At 39.7% G+C, this 24,829-nt stretch overlaps 1 protein-coding gene across 4 annotated transcripts in view; it reads left to right on the top strand.

Annotated features, from left to right (window-relative positions):
- Positions 1–22,728, top strand: part of EFL1 (elongation factor like GTPase 1) — a 132,597-nt gene extending 109,869 nt beyond the window's left edge. For 3 of the 4 annotated variants that reach the window (XM_034939286.2, XM_034939287.3, XM_055098262.2), the window contains 3 exons: positions 570–1,528; positions 14,125–14,309; positions 22,400–22,728. In XM_034939286.2, coding sequence (XP_034795177.1) covers positions 570–1,528; positions 14,125–14,309; positions 22,400–22,588 — 1,333 coding nt within the window. In that variant the 3' untranslated portion in view covers positions 22,589–22,728. Of the gene's footprint in view, positions 1–569; positions 1,543–14,124; positions 14,310–22,399 lie in introns of those variants that run through there. The other variant, XM_055098261.2, reaches the window with a different exon arrangement.
- Positions 22,729–24,829: the final 2,101 nt, after the last annotated feature.

Here is a 24,829-nt window from a genome sequence, read left to right as displayed (position 1 = left end):
AATAAACATATAGAACATTTCCACCATTGCAGAAAGTTCTTTTGGAAAGTGCTGCTCTAGACAAACTCATGGATCATGCTAGCCTTGCTATAAGCCTCATTATCAAAGCCAAATACATTGTGAAGATTTGACTAGCTATCCTGAGGTTCTGTGATTCTATGTCTATTTAGAGTTTTAATCATTGAGCTTTTCTTCTCCACACTCTTAGATGGGCAAATACTGTTTTAAAGCATTCATATTTCACATATTAAAACATTTATTTTCTGCTCAAAACATTCTTATCTAAATGGGTGGTTTATATATCTTGAAAATGAAAAAAAAAAAGAGTGAAATTCCAGTACATGCAAGGATTTCCCTGGAGGTATATTCCCATGAGAAGTAGTCTTTTCAATCAGAAAGAAAGCAGTTTTTGAATTGTGATATAATGTAAATTGCAGATCTTTCATAGTAAGATAATTTTTATGTTCCTATGTTTTTACAGAATCTCCACTGTGTAGTAATTTCTACACAGGAGCTTTGATGCTATTTTGATTTTAACCTTCTGTTATTTCTCTTGAATTTGTCTGTAGGTTTGCAAAGATTCATATCAGTGTATCTGAACCTATTATTCCATTCAGAGAAACAATCACAAAACCCCCAAAAGTTGACATGGTCAATGAAGAAATAGGCAAACAGCAAAAAGTTGCAGTCATACACCAAATGAAAGAAGATCAAAGCAAAATCCCTGAAGGAATCCAAGTTGACTCTGATGGGCTAATCACCATAACAACTCCCAATAAACTTGCCACGCTCAGTGTTCGAGCCATGCCCCTTCCAGAAGAAGTCACCCAGATTCTGGAAGAAAATAGTGATTTGATTCGTTCTATGGAGCAGTTGACATCCTCTTTGAATGAGGGCGAAAATACTCACATGATTCATCAGAAGACCCAAGAGAAAATTTGGGAATTCAAAGGAAAACTGGAGCAACACCTAACAGGGAGAAGATGGAGGAACATTGTTGACCAAATCTGGTCATTTGGCCCAAGAAAATGTGGGCCCAACATACTAGTCAATAAAAGTGAAGATTTTCAGAACTCAGTATGGACAGGTCCAGCTGACAAAGCTTCAAAAGAAGCCAGTAGATACCGAGATTTGGGCAATAGCATTGTGAGTGGCTTCCAACTAGCAACCCTCTCTGGCCCCATGTGTGAGGAGCCTCTCATGGGTGTCTGTTTTGTTCTGGAAAAATGGGACCTAAGTAAATTTGAGGAACAAGGAGCAAGTGATCTGGCAAAAGAGGGACAGGAGGAAAATGAAACCTGTTCTGGTGGAAATGAAAACCAAGAGCTACAAGATGGCTGCTCTGAGGGCTTTGAGAAGAGGACATCACAGAAAGGAGAATCTCCACTCACTGACTGCTACGGACCTTTCTCAGGACAGCTAATTGCCACCATGAAAGAAGCATGTCGCTATGCACTGCAAGTGAAACCTCAGCGCCTGATGGCAGCTATGTACACATGTGACATCATGGCCACTGGTGATGTTCTCGGTAAGGAAGAAAAGGTAAAGATAGTGAGAAATGCCCTGAATAACAGTGAAGTCTCCTTGACTCAAAATCTTGTTTTTGAGACAGGGTCTCATTCTGTCGCCCCAGCTGGAGTGCAGTGGCACAATCTCGGCTCACTGCAACCTCTGCCTACCAGGCTCAAGCAATCCTCTCACCTCAGCCTCTCAAGTAGTTGTGACTACAGGCACACACCACCATGTGCAGCTAAGTTTTTTTGTGTTTTTTGTAGAGACTGAGTTTTGCAACGTTGCCCAGGTTGGTCTCGAACTCCCGAGTTCAAGTGATCCACCCACTTTGGCCTCCCAAAGTTCTGGGATTACAGGCGTGAGCCACTGCACCTGGCAGACCCAAAAATCTTAAACTCGTTTAGTATGTTTTGCAGAAGCTGTACCATCTTCTGATTTACTAACAAACTAAGATCTTTGAAAGCCAGATATCTTAAGTATTAAAATCTTGAGAGGGGAAAAACATGACTACTAAAGATCTTTTCTTTTGCAACAAATAGAATCCTTTCTGTAATGAGAAGTCTGCTAAATGAGGTTTAAACTGCTCATATGTGTTACCGTCCAAACCTGTGCCATATTTTATCTCAAGCAAATAAGCATATCAGTCTGGGTAACCAAAGTTGTTCTGAAAATGATCAAAGAATAAGGCAACATTCTTGTACTCCTAACACAAAAGGGCTTTTGTGAATTCTGGGTTCTTAGAAAGAAAATTATTTGGGGCTTTATTCACTGCTAACCATTATATCAAATCCTATTCCTGATTTTTCTCTCTTTGGGAGAAGCAACCTTTAAGATCCCAGGAGACATGAAGCCCTGGCACTTAGTAGCTCTTTGGACTTTTCACTGGTATTAGTTCACTGAGACTTAGTTTCTTTACATAGGTAAAGAAAGGGGATAATAATTCATACAGATTGTGAAGATTAAAATAACACAATTTTTTTAAATACAGTGCCCAGAACAGCACCTGGCACACAGTAGTTCTCTTATTCTCTCGAGATCATGGAACTGTTTCAGTAGTGAAGAGAATATAAAGGAGGATTGAGCCCTGGATGAGAGAATCGGCCAAATTATTAAGTTTCCTCTAACCCTGAGGCCCTTTGAGTCAATATGTGGTTAATTACATTCTTTTTAGGAAGGTTCTTTTGCTGATTAATTCCTGAAAGCAGAAATCTAAGTTTTTTTTTTTTTCCAAAAGAAATTTAGGCTTCCATCACATTAAGGTTTTTGTGAAACTGAGCGTCATTAGCAGCATTTGAAAAATAGCTGAGTTAAGGCCAGTATGCATTGTGAATCAAATCTCCAAATACAGCATGTCATATACAGTGCTTCTCAACCTTATTTGAATATAGCATGCCTATTAACAGCCATGGAATTTGTAGATTTGTTTGGGAAACACCAATCTAGACTATTCTCAGATGATATTTTTCATTTTCATTGAGAACTTTCTTAAGAAGGCGGAAGTAAGAGTTAAAATCAAATCTTAATCCCTCAAATCTTTGAAGAAGACCTAAGAGCTTTTCTCCAGCCTCTCCTACCCCGACAAATGCTTATACCACCACTATTTGAATACTTCTGTTGATTGCCAGTGCACAGCCAGCTTCGTGGTTTAATGGTGTTTTTTTCTATATTGAGCAAAATGTCTGTCACCTGCTAGTTTCCAATCATCTGTACCACCATTCATCTCTCTTCCACGCAACAACTCTTTTATGTATTTGAAGGAAATCATTAGTTTTCTAGTTTTGTATCCAGTAGAAAAACTCCAAATCCTTCACCTGTTTTTCTGTTAGGATTTCTGTATCCTTTCACCATTTCAGTTGCTGTCTTTTGGACATAATTTATTTGGTCAGCATCCCTCTTAAAGCAACTATATTTGAACATAGCACCTCACATACCCTCCAACCAGTAGAGAACATGTCTGTGTCTACACTGTTACCTCCTACATGAAATACAACATTCTTCTTTTAATGAAATTTAACAATTACGTCTTCTCATTAATTCATATGAGAATTCAAGATCAACCCTATTTCTTTTTTTTCAAAAAAAAGTTATGTTTTCCCACTCTGTTCCCCAAAAAGCAGAATCCAAATTTTTGGTAATTGACTAGACTGTAGAAATTATGTAGTTGTATGAACTCCTATATTTATTTGTGTATGAGTACTGAGTCTATACACTTAATTTTTTTCTTAAGTTATATAACATAATTAGCATTACAACAGTAAACAGGAGAAAAATTTTAATGGCAAGAAAAAGAAGTCACATCACCACCATCTTAACACATTGATTTCTTATTCATTTTTTTCATGTGTCCTTGTCTGATGAGAAATAAAACTCAACAGGTAGAAAATCAAATGTTTTGATGAAGTTACGGTCCTTTACATCTATAACAGTCCCCCAATTATCAGCTTACCAATCATGTTAGGAAAAAAAAAGCTTAGGTTAGTATTTTGTATTAGAAAGTCCATGTTGTCTCCCAAGATTTACCTCATACTTGTATAAACATGTACAAATGTCTATAATGTTTCCTTAAAATTCTACAGAAAATTAGCATATGGCTTTCTAGTCTGCAATTTATGAAACACAGTGTTTATATCCTCAAAAAGTTTAGTCATTATTTACCTTTTTCCTGTAGTCTGGCACCTACCTTACTATTCATAATTTCTCAAAAGGGCAAATTCTCTTATTATGGTGAGATATAATTCTGGTCCTGGAGACTTGAACTCATTTAAGAAGGCCAAGCACTTAGTCATCAACTGCTGAGCTACCGTGAACTTCAGTGTTCTCCCACTTCAACTTGTTCCACTTGCTATAGTTTGTTCACCATTCTCCTCACTGAAGAGAATGATAGGTAACATAGGTATTGCGAACCCCTATTTTCTTGCTATCCTCTGTAACATGATACTAGTTTCTATAAGTTGTAGACAAGACATGTCTCCTTATTTTGAAAGTATAGGTTGAGTATCCCAAATCTGAAAATCCAAAATCCCAAATCATCTAAAATTTGAAACTTTTTTTTTTTTTTTTGAGATGGATTCTCACTCTGTCACCTAGGCTGGAGTGCAATGGCATGGTCTCAGCTCACTGCAACCTCCACCTCCTGGGTTCAAGCAATTCTCCCACCTCAGCCTTCCGAATAGCTGGGACTACAGGCGCATGCCACCACACCTGGCTAATTTTTATATTTTTAGTAGAGACGGCATTTCACTATGTTGGCCAGGTTGGTCTCGAACTCCTGACCTCATGATCCACCTGCCTCAGCCTCCCAAAGTGCTGGGATTACAGGCGTAATCCCACCCTGCCCAGCCTTTATTTTTTAATTTGGGATGCTCAAACAGTATATAATACAAATATGCCAAAATCTAAAAAAATAAAAAATGTAAAACACTTCTGGTCCCACTCATTTTGGAGAAGAGATATTCAACCAGTATTGGAAAAAGCTCTTTGCACTGTCTTTAGCTCTTTTACTTTGGTACATACACTCAGCTTGTTTTGATTTTGAGCATCTTGGACATGCTACTGATCCACCTGAGTTGGTATCCTCTTCTTCCTTCTACTGTGCATGTCCTCTTAAAATAGGGGTTGAGGAGGGGCTTTCTTCCTTCTGTCATTGAGATCATTCATGATTGATTTCTTTTAGACTCTCATTACTCTGCAAAGGAATGTTATTTTAGGGTCTGTTATCCTAGAACCTATGGTGTGTGTTAGTTGTATTTTTTTTCCTGTCCCTCTATGTGTTTGAAACGATATCTTTCTTTTTTTTTTTTTTTTTTTCACTATTGCCCCAGCTGGACTGCAGTGGCACAATCTCAGCTCACTGCAGCCTTCTTCTCCCAGGTTCAAGCAATTCTCCTGACTCAGCCTCCCAAGTAGCTGGGATTACACGCGTGCACCACCACGCCCAGCTAATTTTTTTGTTGTTGTTGTTATTTTTAGTAGAGATGGGGTTTTGCTGTTTTAGCCAGGCTGCTCTCAAACTCCTGGCCTCAAGTGATCCGCCCGCCTCGGCCTCCCAAAATGCTGGGATTACAGGCGTGAGTCACCACATCTGGCCAAAATGATCCTTTCTGAAGTCCAGGGCCCGCATAGGTCTGTGCCTATCCGTGCTCTCAAGATAATGGGAACATGTATTTCCTCCCAAAATAATGGGAGCACCTGTTTTCTCCCCAGATTGCCATCTCTTCTACATTATTCATTTGGAGTGGCATTTGTCCTTTGTTTTCTGGGAAGATGAATTTTCAGCACAACACGTGAAGCCAGAATCAGCTGTTGGTGTTTATCAGACTGAATTCCTAGCATAGTGTTGAGTCACCCCTGTTGAGTCACCCCTCTGTGTTCATTTTCTCATTTCTATTAGAAAATCACCACCTGGACACGGCATGTGACCAGGCCACCCTAGGATAATACCTCAAAATATCATTTGTCATCCTATCCTTATATTTTTATCCTGGCACTCCCCACTTGGCCATCAGTCAGTTCTGCCACTTTCCAGGAAGAAATATATATTTTAATCCTCAGGGTTCTTTGTCACCTTCTCTCTCTGGAGCAAAGGATCATTTTGACTTTCCTCACCCAGGTACAAATGTCACTGTATTGGGCCTCACTGCCCTCTATGAAGCCCCATTTATTTACCCTGTGTGCGGCAACTGTGTGTATGTGGGTTGGTATGCAGTCTCTACCATTGTCACTGGTCAACTTTCTTAATACTTTGCCCCTGAGACCAACCAACTACCACATCCGCTGCCTTAAAAGGAGTTACATTCAGAGTCAGTCTGGCTTTTTTTTTTTTTTTTCCTCGAATTGATTTGAAGTCCTCTTGCTTAGACTGGAGAATGTCCTCTGAAGCCTGTTTTCTCTTTGCTTTTGAGGGACTCTTTTATATTGATAACCAATTTCTAGTGTCCAGGGTCTATCAATGCAGTCAGCTGTTCACTTGTGTTTTCCTTTTTCTTTCTAAATCAACACCTTCAATTGGAAAGAAATGAAAAGAACTGTGTTCCTAAGGCCTTTTGCTTCCTGTCTGGATATTTAGAGATCTTCTGAGAAGACTTCAGACTTTGCTGACTGTTGTTTTGATTCTCCAAGAATCGGCACAAGTTGATTTCAGGTCTTTTTTATTTAGCAAAATGAATTTCCTTAGTCTTTTTTTAAAAGTTAGTTTTTTCTACATAGATTATTAAAACAAGAAATCCTATAAATGGATAGACTTGCATATGGTCAAAATGGGAAATTTTGTAGGAAAATAATCTCAAAATCATTTTATCTGGGGAAATAATTTCAGGAAAATGTCCTTCTATACTTTTAAAATCCACTTTTCTAAAGATGTGGTTTATTATCATTTTTTACTCATGAAATTTCCCTCTAATGAGCTTGATTATTGCTGAGGTTTTACCTGCTTGTCATTGAATTCTTTTTGTATTTTTTCCTTCTAATCTGTTAATCTTTTTTTTTGGCTCTTCATTTTTAAAAAATCTTTGGTAATAACCTCACATTTTAAAAATATTTCTTTTTGTTAGACAGTACTAGTTAAGAGTTTTTTGGGGTATTTTTTTTTTTTTTTTTTTTTTTTTTTTTGGTTTTTTGAGATGGAGTTTCGCTCTTGTTGCCCAGGCTGGAGAGCAATGGCACGATCTTGGCTCACTGCAACCTCTGCCCCCCCGGGGTTCAAGCAATTCTCCTGGCTCAGCCTCCCAAGTAGCTGGGATTACAGGCACCCGCCACCACGCCCGGCTATTTTTTTGTATTTTTAGTAGAGATGGGGGTTTCACCTTGTTGGCCAGGCTGGTCTTGAACTCCTGACCTCAGGTAATCCACCCAGCTTGGCCTCCCAAAGTGCTGGGATTACAGGCATGAGCCACCGTGCCCAGCCTCGTTAAGAGTTTTAATTACAGCTGTGATTATTGTAGTTCTTCCTTTTATTTATTAAATTTTTATTTTAAAATAATTTTAATTTTTATAGGTATGTAGTAGGTGTATTTATGGAGTATATGAGATAGTTTTAATCTTTTATTTTTACACATAGGAATAAATGCCAATATTGTTGGAACACATGTACTTTAACGTATCAGAAACATTCTTTATAAGTGTCACTGTTTACTTTTTTTTGTTGTTGTTGTTTTTTTGAGACAGAGTTTCGCTCTTGTTGCCCAGGCTGGAGTGCAATGGTGCAATCTCAGCTCACCACAACCTCCACCTTCCCGGTTCAAGCTATTCTCCTGCCTCACCCTTCCTAGTAGCTGGGATTACAGGCATGTGCCACCACGCCCGGCTAATTTTATATTTTTAGTAGAGATGGGGTTTCTCCGTGTTGGTCAGGCTGGTTTCAAACTCCGGACCTCAAGTTATCAACCCGCCTCGGCCTCCCAAAGTGCTGGTATTACAGGCGTGAGCCACCGTGCCCAGCCTCTCTGTTTCCTTTTTTTTTTTTCTTTTTTGAGTTGGAGTCTTGCTCTGTCGCCCAGCTGGAGTACAGTGGCACGATCCTGGCTCACTGCAACCTCTGCTTCCCGGGTTCAAGTAATTCTCCTGCCTTAACTTCCAGAGTAGCTGGGACTACAGGTGCGCACCACCACGCCCAGCTAATTTTTGTATTTTTAGTAGAGACAGGGTTTCACCCTGTTGGCCAGGATGGTCTCCATCTCCTGACCTCATGATCCTCCCTCCTTGGCCTCCCAAAGTGCTGTGATTACAGGCATGAGCCACCTGCCTGGCCTTTAAACCTTTTCTTATTCTATACTTAGGGTTCTTTTTACATTTCCTCAGCATTTTGTAATTCAATTCAACAAAGATTTAATGAGCTGCATGTGCCAATACTGTGTTAAACGTGATTCCTGCTTTGAGACATAACTTAAGGTGACAAAGCTTAATTATATAAAATAATTAGTAAAATACAATATTATTTAGTGCACAAACATGGTTTTCTAGGGAAGCTTTATGAGAAATTGGGATTAGCAAAATTTGAAACAGTAGGTCTCTTGAAAGTCATGGTACTTTGAAATGGGCTTTGATTGATGGAATAATTTTGTATTCAGCAACTTAGTATTAAGTTGGCTTTCTTTGTACCATAGCACATTGAAGACTACTATTAAGCCTAAAGTAAACTCATTTCTAGTTGGTTTTATAGGAACTGCTGTTCAGCATGACCTTCCTTTTTTTTTTTTGTTTTGGAGACAGGGTCTCACTCTGTCACCCAGGCTGGAGTACAGTGGCGCAAACATGACTCACTGCCACAGCCTCAACCTCCTAGGCTCAAAGCGCTCCTCCCACCTCAGCCTCCAGGAAGCACAGGCATGCCACCATGCCCTGCTAACTTTTTAATGTTTGTGGAGACGGAGTCTCACCATGTTGCCCAGGCTGGTCTCCAACAGCTTGACCTCTCAAATCCTGGACACTTGGTTGGTTTAACACAATTTGCATTTCAAGTCCTAGCCAGGCGTGCGAGCGTATGCCTATAGTCCCAGCTGCGTGGCTGAGGCAGGAGATCGCTTGAGCCCAGGAATTCAAATCTAGCTGTGGGAACATAACAAGACCCTCTATCTAAAAAATAAAAAAAATTGGGGTCCTTGCCCAGTTATCTTGACTGTGTCACAGTATTTGTTTCCAGCCAACTTCATGTCAACTTTGGATTTGATCATTGTGCCTTCTTTTTTAAGTCACTGATTATAATAGTAAGAGGTGCTAGCAGACTCACTAAGGACATCTTTCCACAGTGGGTTTGACGTGTTAACATCAATTATCTATAAACTTGTAGCTGATCTATCTATATAGTAGCAACCAGCCTACGTTCCCCACTGTGTCTGCAGCATGCTTTATCTCCTATTTGATTGAAGCCCATCTGTATCCTGTCAACCACGTTGGCCTGATTCAGCAGTCTTATAGCTCTGTGACAAAAGGAAGAGGTTAGTGTGACCTGGTATATAAGAATAAGTACCTACCAATTTATTTGTGCGTGTGTTTTTAATTAAAGTTAGTACATAAGTGTTACCAACAATAACAAATCACAAGGTGAAAGAACGCTCTTTCTCCTTGGAATCCAACTTTATTTCCCATTTTCTTTTACAACCCTTGTCCATAATAGTACATTTTGCATAACTGTAACCTTATGATAGAAATAATGTAATATTTTGCTTTTTAGGTTTATTATTTATTTTATAGGCATGCTTTCATTTGGCTACTTAGAATTCATAATTTTCATTTTAACCTCTGCGTGTAATCTTATCAATAGGATATGATACAGTTTACTTATTATTCTGAAATTGGAAATTTGCATTGTTTCCTGATTGTTTACTGTTAAAGAAAACATTGCTGTGGACAACTACTCCCTTTCCTAAATTCTGAAAAAAACAACATACCTTTAATCACCAAACTTCTAGCTTTCAAGACTGTAGAATGTACAGGTTAATCTTAATATTATGGAAGAAGAAAATGTATATATGAGAATCCATAGGGCCATAAAAGAACAGATAATGTTCACCCAAATGGTAAAGAGACTTTTTTGAGCTTGGGTATTAGAGAAGACTTCATGGAACAAGTAATTTTTGAATAGGCCTTGAATGATGAAAAGGATTTGACTATAGGGTTGGACTAAGAGTATTCTAGGTTGAAGAAACTGTGAGCTTAGAGTTGGCAAAACCTCAAATGGTTTTGCCTGTGGACAGTGAGTGATATACCTTGGCTTGGAGAGGCTGTGCCCTGTGTACTCCAGAATCTGGCAGTTAGAGAAGCTGAAGGGGTGGGTTACTGCCTTGAATACAGGCTGAGATATTTATAGTGTAGTCATTAACGGTTGAGCACTGATCAAAACTGTTTTAATTGATTAACCTTTTTGTTGCTGGTTTTTTCCTTGATGAATTCCTCTTCCCTGGTTCCTTTCATACAGTAGGGTACTCTGGTACCTCCTTCTTTCACTTCCTTCCTGCCTCCATCCCTCCCTCCCACAGGGTCCTGCCCAGTCACCCAGGCTGGAGTACAGTGGCACAATCATAGTCCACTGCAGCCTCCAACTCCTGAGCTCAGATGATCCTCCTGCCTTAGTCCCCCAAGTAGCTAGGACTGCAGTTGCACACCACTACACCTGGCTAATTTTTAAATTTTTTTAGAGACAGGGTCTTGTTTTGTTACCTAGGCTGGTCTCAAGCGTTCCTCCCACCTCTGCCTCCCAAAGTGCTAGTATTACAGTGATGAGCCGCTGTACTCAACCAACTCTGATCTTTATTTAAGTGACTGAACAAATGAGTGATCATGATGGAACAGATATCCAGTGGAAAGGGTATGAAAGTATTTGCAGTCAAGAGCCACATGATCAGAAATTCTTATTGATATGGCTGTGTTAATTTCTCAGTGATGACAATGGCACATTTAGGGTCTTTGAATGCATCCAAGCATTGAACACACCTATCATGAGAACCAAGTGTGTTTGGAAGGTTTTATAATAGTATTTTCCTATGCTTGGTGATCCATAACTATGCCCCAGTATCAACATATAGTTTTCATGGAATTAAAATTGAATGGATCAAAATTACATGTTAACTATATTCAGTTTCAATTACAATTATTGATCTAAGCCTGCTGGCATGACCCATGCAGCAGCAGTCAGGCAGCTTGTCCCCACTGGCCCCTTATTCGTGGTCTGTTTGCCCCACTTTCCTCATTCTTTTGTTTTATTGTTTTATTCTGTTGTTTTATTGTTTTGTATTTACTTCCATAAACTACCTTCAAACGTTTCTTTTTTGTTTTTTGTTTTTTTTTGGAGACCGAGTCTCACTCTATTGCCCAGGTTGGAGTGCAGTGGCACGATCTCAGCTCACTGCAATCTCCACCTCCCAAGTTCTCCTCCAAGCGATTCTCCTGCCTCAGCCTCTGGAGTAGCTGGGATTATAGGCACGCAGCACCATGCCCAACTAATTTTTGTAGTGTTAGTGGCGATGTGGAGACCATATTGGCCAGGCTGGTCTCGAACTCTTGACCTCAAGTGATCCGCCTGCCTTGGCCTCCCAGAGTGCTGGGATTATAGGCATGAGCCACCGCTCTCCTGGCCCTTAAAACATTTCTTCGAATGAGATAGGGGAGTAAAGATTACTAGTTCACACATGTTAGGTGTTATGGTAAGATTTCTTTTCTATATATCTCAGACAAATAATATATAACTAAAAGGGATCACTAATGAAAATAATAATCATTCTGCTGTTTTGGGACCTTTTCAGACTATACTTGAAGTATTGTTTTTCATTTCCGGGTACCAAATACCAAGAGGGATGTAAATAAATCATAGTAGTTCAAGTAGGAGAGTGGCCACGATAAAACAGGAAATACAGGTCTAGTCACAGCAAGATTGGCCTGGAAAAGTGAACATGAGATAGCTGTCTTTGAGTAGCTTACAGGGTAATTTGTGGGAGAGGGATTAAACTTGTCCCATGTGATAAAAACTAGGACTGATGGTCAGAAACTTCAGGGGAACATATTTGGGACTCAAGAATTGTCAGCTGTTACAGTTATCCAAAGATGGAATGGGCTACCCTGGGAGAAAATGAGTTTTAGAGTATACAAGGAGAGCTTAAACAGCTACTTTAGTAGAACTTCTTGACCCTCAAGTTTCCTTTTACCCCACTGTTGTGTGATTCTGTAACTATGAGGTTTCTGGTATGAATGACAGGGGGAAATAGTTGGAATGGGGAGAATGGAGTTGCCTTTTGAAGTAGATAATATATTCTTAGACATGTTAAATTTGAAAGGAAGTTGGCTTCCACAGCAGAGATGCCCTGGCATCCATTGTAAAGTGGTATTGGAGATCCAAGGAGAGGCCTGGCTTAGAGATGGCCTTAGGAGTCCCAAGCATAAAATTAGTTAATTTAAACCACACAAATTATAAATTAATTGTCTCGCTGAGTGGAGAGTTTGTTCAAAGAGTATGAAGCCTCAAAGAATACTCATAAGAAGAAGTTCAGGAGATACTGAAATAAAGAGAATGATGGTCAGAAGGCCAGGAGTGTAAGGAGAATAATACTAAGATTGGAGACAGTCGGCAGAGTAGACATTAATCAGTAGCTTCAAATACCACAGAGAAATCACAGAGAATGAAAATTGGGGAAAAAAGCATTTAGGTTAGGAATATGAAAATTATTGTGAAATTTCAAGGAAGCAGTTTCCTGAAGCAACCAGGAGAGCTAGATGTTAAAGAAAGAGCACATAGTGAAGAAATGAGAAGCTACCTGTTTAAGAGATGTGAGGAAGCAAGGAAGGAGAGAATGTAGTAGCTAGCTGGGGAAGTAGACAAGAGGAAAGGGGGTGCCTTTCATTACGAATGGAGTGTTAATTTGTTTTTAAGCTAAACCTAAACATGGTGAAGGCTCATCAGAGATTTTAGTTTAGGTTTTTTCCTTGAGGCATTGTGACACAATAGATTTTCTGCCATGTTTCCTATTTCCGTTCCTAATAACCGCCACTAGGGGGAAATCTGAATCAGAGAGAAAAGTTTGGAAGTCAGACATTTTGGCTTTGTGTCATCAGTTTCTAGTTTAAAAAATAAATAAATAAAGGTAAGTGGGTAGCAGACACTCCAGACTCATCACCTTGGCAGTTAGGAGAGAAGGGTCCAGGACTCAATGGTGGTCAAAGGATACTTTAGCCCTGCTTAGCAGCAGTGTTGTAAATGTTTAAGGATAATATATGCAATAGATCACTTATGTAACTAAAATTATTTTTTAGTCAGCAGATGAAAGAGAAGGCTTTAAAGAGAGTATCTGCTGGTTACAGCAAGTCCTTCATGATTGTCTGTGATTTTCAATGTATCTCTATTCTTTGCAGGGTCTGTTCTCCTTACTTGTTGAAAGGATACATTGCATACCCAGAGACACTCATACAGAACACCAGTCAGAGGGGAAGATGTTTCCCTCCTGAGTGTGAGGCAGAATTGTGCCTAAAGACGAATTGAAAGAGTCATCCAAGAGAATTTGCTAGTGGAATTGTTGTGCTGTGGCACTAGAAATTGTTACCAGACCTTAAAGATTCCAAACCTATCAGTTTTCAGGGGAATAAAACACTTAATACTCATACCACTTAAATATTACCAGTTTAAGAAAACTATGAACAAATATTTATGTGTGTGGTTTTAATTTTTGGTATAAAAATGCCAGTTGCTTGCCTACTAAGCCCAAATAGCCTATGCCATCTTAATTATCATTGCCATGTCAATAAGGTCTCAAAATTATTAAAATATTTTAATATTTATGAAGCCCAGTCACTCATCTCATTGGATTTCAGACCCAAAGATAGCTTATAGGTGAAACTGCATTGAAAGGTCCTTTTACAAATCTTCTTCTCATGCTGTTTTGTGGAGTTTGTCTATGAGCAGTGTAGTTTGGGGTGATTTAACTTTTTGTTATTTTTTGTTTCCAATTTTTCTATAAATCTCATGCTTTTTAAATAAACACTTAAAAAGTGTTCCTTGCTTTTGTAAATCAACATTATTGAGAACAAATTTAATCATTTATGGATTGTTACAGAGTATATGGGTAATCATGTCTTGGTGTGGCTCAAGCCATATGACTGATCCATGATTTTAAAAGATTTATGGTTTTACAGGTCGAGTCTATGCTGTCTTGTCAAAGAGAGAAGGTCGGGTACTTCAAGAAGAAATGAAAGAAGGGACAGACATGTTCATCATCAAGGCTGTGCTGCCTGTTGCTGAAAGCTTTGGTTTTGCTGATGAAATCAGGAAGAGGACAAGTGGCCTGGCCAGCCCACAACTAGTATTCAGCCATTGGGAGGTAAAAATCCAAGTTCCCATTCATTCCTTCCTTCTCATCTATGGATACATTCCCTACCGAGGAGGCCAAGAGTAGCAAACAACACAGATCATGCCATTTGGCCTTCCTATGGCTCAACTCAGTCAAATGGACAGGAGAAAGCAAATGGCTTTTTCATCCAGATTGAATGAGCCTGAGATCATCTGTGGTTTATAATAAACACACACACACACACACACACTCTCTCTCTCTCTCTCTCTCATTTGTCCTTTTTATTCAATATAAAATTTAAGATGCTGAAAATTTAATCCTTTTTTCATCCAAATATATATTTTAGATTTTTAAAAGAAAATCACAGACCTTTTGAATGTGAAATTTTAAGAATATTTTCTTCTAGGGGAAAAAAAATATCTCCAGTAATTAGAGGGGAACAGTTACACTTCTTGCAAGGGGTAGCTTTAAATTATTATGTATTGTATATTCTTCAGTCCCCATTATGGAGATTCGAGGTTTCTGTGGCTTTCAGGTGTTGTGGAATGAGAACGGAACGAAATGGCTACTCAGAACCCTTCATTGTCAGTGTAGGTAAAGGTAGGTGAAAAGGCAAACCTTATCTGTAATCAGAAAGGAAAACTTAACAGATCCACATTGCTGAGGAGAGAAGGAAAGATTGTGAACACATTGTTAAGTCAGAGAAAAAAGAATAACAAGTGGCAAAGATAAGGTCAGACCAGCCGTCCTGAACATATCTGTAAAGGAAAAGTAGACATTAACCAGCTAAGAAGAAGGACGCTCAATCAGAAGGTGCCGCATGAGAAAAGGCTGGTAAAAGCAAACTGCAGGGCATGTGCAAAAAACAATTTACTTTTCAAGAAAAAGCCTAAGGTCAGGAATCAAATTGTAAACTCAAGGATATAAGTAGAAAGATTGTTTTAAGAAAGCAGTTTTTGTTGTTATTGTTTACAGGGAATTGAAATAACTTCACATTATTCCCTTTTACCATGGAGGCTTGTAAGGTAATGGAAGAACCATTGACTTTGGAGTCAGAGAGTCCTGGTTTCAAATATTCTTCTATTTATTTGGACAAATCATGGACCCTCCCTGAGTTTTCTTCACCCCTAGGTCAAATATCTAACCTAGTGCCTGACATTGTGGCTGACCAGCCCTTGCTGATGCGAAGATTGTTTCCTTGTGGTTCGTTCTTGAGTCTACACCACATTCATTTTGGCTTGCTCTCAGCGGTGTGGCATTCATTGCACAGGGCTTCACACAGATAATCCATGGTTTTTTTTTCTTAAACTCTATTTCAGCAAAACTCATGATTTAGCTTCAATGCTAAGCTGTTATCTTTCTCACTTTCTTTAGCCTAATGGGTCCATTTTTCCAGAACACTTTAAGAAGAGTTTAAATTTAGAAGAGAATGGAAAATGAGAATAGTTGAGGGAGAATTTTCTTTTTAAAATGAAATTTATAATCAAGTGAATCAGTGAAGTAAAGAAGGGTGGCACTTTAGAAAAATTGACTTTGGACAGGGCAAATTTGATTTTAATTCAGCAGGTTCATATCATCTAAATTGATGCAAGTGAAGTTGCTAGCCCAGAGCAAGCCATTGTGTCTGCTTTTCCTTTAAAAAAAAAAAAAATCACATTCTTAATGCTTGACAGAACCAAGGTTAATGCTATGATTTAGGTTACATTTTTTTGGTCAGTACAAACTCTAGGTTTTAACAGTAATTTACTATGAATCTTTTCTTGACTTTTGCATATTTCTCTGAAAACTTAATGGTGTTTTGATGGCTTTGCTGGCTTATATCTGATGAGATATTGCTGAATTTCATTATGTAGAAAACAGTACCCCCCAAACATTTATTTTTTAATTCCTGTGCTTGTGGGTAGTAATTTCTCATTTATCCAAAATTCTAGCTTTTTAGTTTTGGTTTTGGTTTTTGGCATTCAACTTTTACATAAGAACACAAACCAAGTAAGAAATATAAGGGATGGGTTTTAAAAGGCAGTGCCTGAAAAATAGAACTATGTCTGTAGTGCAAATGTATTACTGATGGTTCTAATGAAAAAATCATTACAGCATCCTCTACCACAGGTTTTAGTGACCAGATGTGTGATTACAGAGCAATACAGCTAAATGATATTTAGAACCAGAGAGATTCAGTCCACTTCAACCTAATGACCTTGAGACGAAGAATGCTTTCTTCATTGGCGTTACTGTTGCTGCAAACTGCCTTCAGAATTCACAAGTCATGCTTCTGAATATCTTAGAGATGAGAAGTCATCCATCTCATGAAGATGGCCTTGATTAACACTTGTGCATAAAACTGGGTTATAGTATGTTTGATCAGAACAAAGAGGATGTAGGTTAAGTAATCACTGGGATTGTCTGTAAATGCAGATCCCAAATAGGCATTCAGAGCTGTTGTAATGGCATCATTATTGGAAGAATGATTCATTTGAATTCGTATATTCAATTTTTTGTTTTAAAATCTCATCATTTGACAGTCTTATCCTCAAAAGTGATTTTTATAAAGCTTTTTTTTTTTTAGAAAAATGTATAAAGTTCCCTTCATTTCTTAGTTGTCAGATATATTAGTTAGGAAGCAGGTAAGACTGCTCTAATAAAGGGATCCCAAAATATAGTGGCTCAAATAAGGCAGAGATTATTTCTCTTTTGAGTCTAAGGAGGCAGACTAGGGCTGACATGTGACTCACTGTGGTAGGAGCCCAGGCCCATTCTGGCTTGCTGCCTTTCTCAACACTTAGCTCCCACTGATTGTCCAAAGTGGCCGTTCTACCTCCCGCATCACATCTGCATTCCGGCCAATAAGAATAGGGATGAGGAAGAGTAAGATATACTCCTTCCCTTTAAGGACACAAACTGAATCTTGCACACATCACTTCACCCTCATGCCAATGCCCAAAACCAGTCATCTGACCACATCTAACAAGGCCCCACCTAAGAAGGAGGCTGGGAAATGTAGTCTTTAGGTCTATGGCCTATTGTCTGTTTTGATAAATAAAATTTGTTGGAATACAGCTGTACCCAATCATGTATGTATTTTCTATGGCTGCTTTTAAGCAGAGTAAAGTAGCTATGATAGAAATAATATATGGCCTGCAAAGTCTAAGATATTTACTGTCTGGCTCTTTATAGGAAAAGTATGCCCCCACCTTCGGACTCTAGGTGGCTATATGCCTACCTGAAATATCTATTACCAAAGAAAGGTAGAGAACAGATATTTAGGGACAACTAGTATAAAAACAGCAAGATTTTACCAAATAGGCAGTTTTTGTTACCTGAAAGCCTTGATGGTTGTCCGTCTCCTTTATCCTTCAGAAATTAAAAAAAAAAAATCTTAAAATTGATCTTATACATGTAATACTTTTTTAAAAAAATATTACTTTCTGGCTTAGCTACATCTCGTTATTAAAAATAAGTCTCTTAAATAAATAACTTGAGAGAAAAATATTCTCAAGAAAAGTTTTGCCCCAGTTTTGTACCATCCTTCTGCCATGTCCTTGCCACCTGTCGTGGTCCTGTTCCCAAAAGCTTCAAATCTTTGAAATCTTAAAAACTACATTATAATTAAATGTCATTGATCTGATATATTTTGGCTGTCTTGGTTTTTCCCCCATAGTTAGGTTTAGAAATAACACAGTTGTTGAGATATGGCTTCTCACTCCAAGGCACTTCTTTTCATTTGTATTCTACCACACCATATAATTTACAATCAAGAGCTTTTGAGAGAAAGTGCTTCAAAAAATAGAGAAAATAAAATTACAGGCATTTTTCCATGAGGAAACCTTTGAAGTCAGCAATCTCATAATTTCTCTTTCTATGTTTTACCCTTCTATGAAAAAGGAAGAAAAGGAGCTAATAACAGACACAGAAAGAAAAAATATTACCAACCAGTGCTGTTGTACATGTATGTCAGCATAACCTCAAGATTCATCGCTTATTACTGAGATTACCCTGAGGGGTGGGCTAAAGTTCATACCGGGTGAAGTGATTACAATAGCACCAAACAAGCTTATTTTGGACATGGTATTTTCCACCTGCCAGCAGTAATCATCGTGAAAACTGGGCAAAAAATTGAAATGGAGCACCCAGAGCTTTTTCCTTCTAGGCTTTCTTTTCCCTTAATGCCTAGGGCAACAGTTTGCACTTGGGTGCCTTCTTATGATTAGAAAATGGCATCCCCTTCAGGCTGTTGAATTGCAAAAATACATTCTCACTCTAGGCCGATGAATTCTGGGTGAGGCAGTGAGGAAAAAAAAAAAAGCACCTTTTTCTTCAGTTTGATATCAAGCCCCTCTCTGTGGCCTGGAGGGTCCTTTCTGTAGAGCACAAGCTGGACAACCATAAAAGGGTAGCCTTGTCTTTGCTCCACTAAGGAAATTCAAAACCAGCCTCGAGCACTCGAGTGTTACTCCATCTCCCCTGTTCTCAGAGTTTGTTGGGTATGTTGAGGCAAGTGGCTTCAGGCTGTCCACACAGATGCAGGAGTAGTGAAGATGTCTTCATACAGTCATATGATATTGGGACTTTTAACATTCCATCCTTACAAATAGAAGAACCCAGGTATAAATGGTTCGAAATAAGCTGCCCAAGATCGCACAGCTAAGCAAGTAGGGAACTGGCATTGAAGGGAGACTGCCTGGCTCCAGAGCCAGTGCAGTTGACCCTCACACCACGTTAACTCTGGCCTCAGTGCCTGCTCCTGATTCAGTGAAGTGCCAGCCCCCGACTCCTCACTCTCTGGGTTTGATTCCACACAGACTCACTTGGTTCTTCTCGCTCATTGCAGTCTCTCTGCCTGTTTCCTCGCATATGAGGAAACAGACACCACCCCTCTCACCCTGTCCTCACACCAGCAAAGCAGAATAACCAATTCTGAAAACAGTTTGTGTTTCTTATGAATGTTGAGAATTTTACCTCCAGACAAAAGAGAATTATAACTTGTGGCCGGGTGTCTTAAAAAGAATTTGTTAAAAAAATTGCAATAGTTTTTTTCCATAGGAAGTTACCAAAAAATATGTACAAGGAGGTCCTGTGTGCCATTCACCCCTCCTTCCCCAATGTTAACATCTCTTACAGTACATTGACATTGATACACCCATAGCACTTGTTCAGGTTTCACCAGTTATAATATATGCACTTGACTTAGCTAGTACCATTGTGCAATTTATGTTTGGATAAACTCAGTCTTCATGGCAGTCTGCAAACATGGCAAAGGGCAGGCTTTGGAGCCAGACAAATCTAGGATATGCCAGGTGCTTTACCATATGACTTTCATATAATATCTTCTTCAGTCTTCACAACAACCCTGTATCAGTTGATAGATTATGAGTGTTTTCAGCCGCAAGAACCATAATGCCAGAATAGTAATTGTTTAAGCAAGTAGGGCTGGTACCATGGCTCAGGGACACCATCAAAGATGCAGGCTCCCTTTCTTCTGCTCTGTATATTCATGGGAGTTTGTGTGTCTGTAGTGCTATAGAAGTGTATTACATATGTAGCTTTATGTAATCAAGATACAGAATTGTTCCATCACCACAGGCTCCCTCATGCTCCCCCTACATAGCTACACCTACCCTCACCCTGGGTGGGTGGCTTTTGACCAGTCAGGCTGTTTTGAGTGGCAGCCACTTTCCCTCCGTTCCTCCTGCCCAGGCCCTGAGCCCATACTGACTCAGCCCTGCTGGTATCGTGTTGACATTGTTTGCTGGTGAATGATCTGGAATGAGCCTTTCTATCCTAGGCCCAGTGGCTAGTGAATCAGAATTGAGTCTCTGGGACTGTTGTGCCCACAAAATTATAGCACAAACCCTCTGACCCAGAAGAACCCCCTCAGATGACCAAGTCCACAGGACTGAGCTTCCTCCCCACTCCTTCTTAACTGCAGTTTCTCGTCTAAATTCCATCCATTCGCCCTTGTCTGCCACTCTGCCTACCCACCCCCCCCCCCACCCAATTCCTGGACCTTGTCTCCTTTTCTGCCCCTTGTTGCCCAACCTCTAACTGGGCTCCCACTTCAAGACACTCCTTAGACTTGCTGTCACCCACCAGAATTATTACTCTAGTGCTGATAATGCCTCTGTGCCCCCCTGGCTGCTCTCACTTCTACTGTCTGCCCTTTCCTTCCGGGGACTCTTTTTTGAAAGGATATTTCTAGTTCTTTTGTTGAGTGTCCATGAGAGGTAATATGTTTTAAAGTCTGTCCAACAGAGGCTTTTTTTGGTTCGCTGATAATGGTTTATTTAACTAGATAAAGACATGTAGGCTCACACTGAGGCTCCTTAGCACTCTGAAGGACTTCATTGTGTCCCGGCAACTGCTGTTGCTGATGCGAAGCGTCTCGTTGGTCTGATTCATGTTCTTCTCTAGATCTGGCTTTTCTCTCTGATTTTCTCTGTACCTGCCTCAGCACCAGGACACAGGCAGCTGCTTTGTTTCCAACCTTTGTTCAAGAGCAAGAAGCACAGTTGTGGTTCACACCTCCCATTCTATAGTGTCTAGTGGGTCAGAATCGAGCCTCAGGAGATGCAGGTGCCCACAGATTTCCAGCATTTCAACACTGTCACAAGGGGTGGATTATTTTATTATCTTGGTCCAGACTCAGTGAGGTTTTTCCATCTGAAGACTCTCATCCTGTTCTCTGTTTTTTGGTTTTAGAACTCCTGTTAGATATACCCTATACATACTTGATGGCTCTTGACTTTCCTTTGAGACTTTTTTTTTAATCTCCATCTCTCTGTGCCATATTCTGTATTCAGGGAAATTTCTTTAAGTCTGTCTTTTTAAAAATAATGTACTGAGGTGAAATTCATACAACATAAAATTGAACTTTTTTTTTTTCTTTTGAGACAGAGTTTCACTCTTGTTGCCCAGGCTGGAGTGCAATGGTGTGATCTCGGCTCACCACAACCTCCACCTCCTGGGTTCAAGAGATTCTCCTGCCTCAGCCTCCCAAGTAGCTGGGATTACAGGCATGCACCATCAAGCCTGGCTAATTTTTTGTATTTTTAGTAGAGACAGGGTTTCTCCATGTTGGTCAGGCTGGTCTCAAACTCCTGACCTCAGATGATCCACCTGCCTCGGCCTCCCCCAAACTTGAACATTTTAAATAAACATTTTGCTGCATTTTTCCCATTCATAATGTCATGCACCCACCACCTCCAGAAAAAAAATTAAAAATTAGCTGGGCATGGTGGCATGCACCTGTAATCCTAGCTGCTTGGGAGGTCAAGGGAGGAGGATCACTTGAGCCCAGGAGATTGAGGCTACAGTGAGTATGATTGCACCACTGCCCTCCAGCCTGGGCAACAGAGCAGAACTCTGTCTCTTAAATAAAAAAAATATGTAATAATAAAAAGAGTGTAGTTACATGTGTTGATCTTTGTTGAGATTGAGGACAAAGGCAAAATATTGATGGCAAAGACTTAACATTCAGATATATCCTAGCAAAAATGAAAGCTTTTTAAAATTATATTATGAAAAATTAATAGTTTTCTTTCTTCCTTAGTGTTATGAACTGGCGCTATGAGCAAAGAATAATAATGTATGTTACAAGTTTTGTTGAATCTACTTCCATTTGTTCACACCTCCCATGATTCTTCATACTTTTTTTTTTTCTTTTTAAGTTGGAGCCTCACTCTGTCGCCCAGGCTGGAGTGCAGTGGCATGATCTCAGCTCACTGCAACCTCTGCCTCCCGGGTTCAAGTGATTCTTCTGCCTCAGCCTCCCTAGTAGCAGGGACTACAGGCACATGCTGCCCCACCCAGCTAATTTTTGTTGTTGTTGTTGTTGTTGTTGTTGTATTTTAGTAGAGACGGGGTTTCACCATGTTGTCCAGGCTGGTCTCGAACTTCTGAGCTCAGGCAATCCACCTGCCTTGGCTCCCAAAGTGCTAGGATTACAGGCGTGAGCCACCACACCCTGCCGATTCTTCATACTTATTACCATTCCTAGCAAGCTTAGCTGTTCATTGCCTAACTTTTTTTCATTAGCTAAGACTATATAAATTGGGGAGCTCAGTGAATAAGGTTTGAAATTAAAAATGCCTAACCTTGCACATTCTGTCATCTTCTTTTATAAGATCATTCCCAGTGACCCCTTCTGGGTGCCAACTACTGAGGAGGAATACTTGCACTTTGGGGAGAAGGCTGACTCTGAGAACCAAGCCCGGAAGTACATGAACGCGGTACGAAAGCGGAAGGGGCTTTATGTGGAAGAAAAGATTGTGGAGCATGCAGAAAAGCAGAGGACACTCAGCAAAAATAAGTAGCTACCTACTACTGGTGGATTCTTTTCCTTATAGTGAATTTAAAAGTATCATCAAGGGTTTAATATTGGGAAAATTTCTTTTTGCCACATTATCTCTGTTTATTCACTTTCAATAAAGTTGATCCATATAGATATTTTAAAGAGGATGTTAGAGAACATGTTTTCCAAGTGTGTTTTTAATTGGTTCTGGTTCAAGGCAAGAAGTTATAAATATTGCAGTGATGATTTATGACTGCCCTGTGTATAACCCCCAGCAGTAGGACGTGTGGTCAGGGCTACCCTCTTGGTGGTGGGGAGGTGATGTGCAGACCCACAGTGGGCAGTCTCCTCTGCACTGAGCGGCCACTCCGGGGCTCACACTGTCTCTGCCTGTCATCACAGTGTCATAATTCTGAGTACATCCTCCACATAAATATCATGTGTGAATTTCGGAGTGGAAACATTTCATATTTAATCAGTGAATCAGAGCATTTAACATTGTTTGGAGAGACCGCATACTTGAGAGAGCAGCTGCTTTTTAGTTAAACCAAGTCACTGTTACAGCTCATCCATCTTATGGTGTTGTCTAGCAAAACAGTATCATGTTCAATAGTTAGCCTGTAAATCTTCTGCTTTTACACCCACTCATAAATTTTATCATTCCTATTTAAATCAGTGTTAATGGGAGTTATCCCTATACCTTTTTCTTTTTTTTAAAAAAAAAGGTAAATTTCTATAATTTTATTTGCTATTTCCTTTTAGCCTTACTTAGCTAATGTGCATGAGGTTATGGCTTTATTGTAAATATTTTTTCTAAATCTCAGTTGCCTCCTTCAGGATGATCTTCATTTAAGGAGCAAATGCAGTTCAGACAAAAATAGATTTTATATTTTTTGATGTTGCATAATAATTTTTATAGCCACTTAAAAGAAGGATTCCTTTTCATAGCATAAAATTATCAGACCAGACTTTGTTTTTGAAATACTTTAATGGGTTTTCTTAATAAACTAGGTCATTTTTAATACTAGTTGTAGACATTTTATCTCTAAATCTTCAGGGCCCTGGCATAGCTGGTCAAATCTAATTGGCCTAGACTTTGGGGAAAATGTGACTGGATAATTCACTGTCTGTTTAATTTCAACAGATAATAATATATGAGTTAGTTTAGGAGAGTTATATCATCTATTGGTTTATTTGAAAACTTTGATAACATAGGAAAAACTAGCACTTCGATTTATAGCATTTGTAAATAACATCATTCAAACTGCCAGATGTGCTATAAAATGTATACTTAGATCAGCACATTTTGCATTTAATAGAGAAAAGAGGCATAACCCAGAAAAAGTTGGAGAAAAAGTTGCTCTTTCTGCAGTCTGTTGGGCCCTGACAGATGTGCCAGTGTGGGGGAAGTGACATGTCGAGTTCATAGATTGTCTGTCTTCCTTCTCCATGTTTGAGGGAGATAATAATGAGCAGGAAAGTGGCCACAAAGAGGCAGACCAAGGGATAGAGCCAATCTACCATCTAAATAATCTACCTTATTGTGTAATTCATGCCGAGACCTCAGTCATTGAAATCCTGTCCCCTTCTGTGACAGCATAGTAAGACTACGTTTGTACTGTGCCCAATGCCATGTCCAAACCCTAGCCTCTGTTTGTTGAATTCAGTAGAAGCCAAGCAAAATGTTGTCAGTCCACAAGTAGAAGTGAGAGTGTTCCTGTTCTTACAGAAGGGCTGGCTTTGTACACTCATTTATAGATAGGCTTCAGAGACAGTGAGGAAGGCTAGGTTGAGGAAGCCACAAAACCACGGCTCTCACTCCTGGAGAATTATTTGTATTGAGGTCCAGAGGCAGCTATCCTTCTGCTCAGGGGACAGGCATAGGCAACACCAACATAATGCCTTTTCCCAGACATCCCTGGAGTCGGTGGGTGAGGGGAGGAGAGGCTGGGAAGGGCCTGGGCTCCAGCCCCCACTGGAGGATGAGCTGCAAGCAGCATGGAGACCATCACCATTGCCCTCTGATTGGGAGGCTGTGAAGAGCCTGTTTTCCTGTATCAGATTTTCCACAGACTGGAAGGGAAATTCCCTTCTATTGGGACTTTTGTGAAGAATGCCTGGCACCGGAGAGGGCAATTCTTCTGCCTCAGCCTCCTGAGTAGCTGGGATTATAGGTGCGCGCCACCATGCCCAGCTAATTTTTTGTATTTTTAGTAGAGACGGGGTTTTACCATGCTGTCCAGGCTGGTCTCGAACTCCAGGT

Source organism: Pan paniscus, chromosome 16, assembly GCF_029289425.2.
Source record: "Pan paniscus chromosome 16, NHGRI_mPanPan1-v2.0_pri, whole genome shotgun sequence".
Taxonomy (NCBI): Eukaryota; Metazoa; Chordata; class Mammalia; order Primates; family Hominidae; genus Pan; species Pan paniscus.
This window is presented reverse-complemented; position numbering and strand designations above follow the sequence as displayed.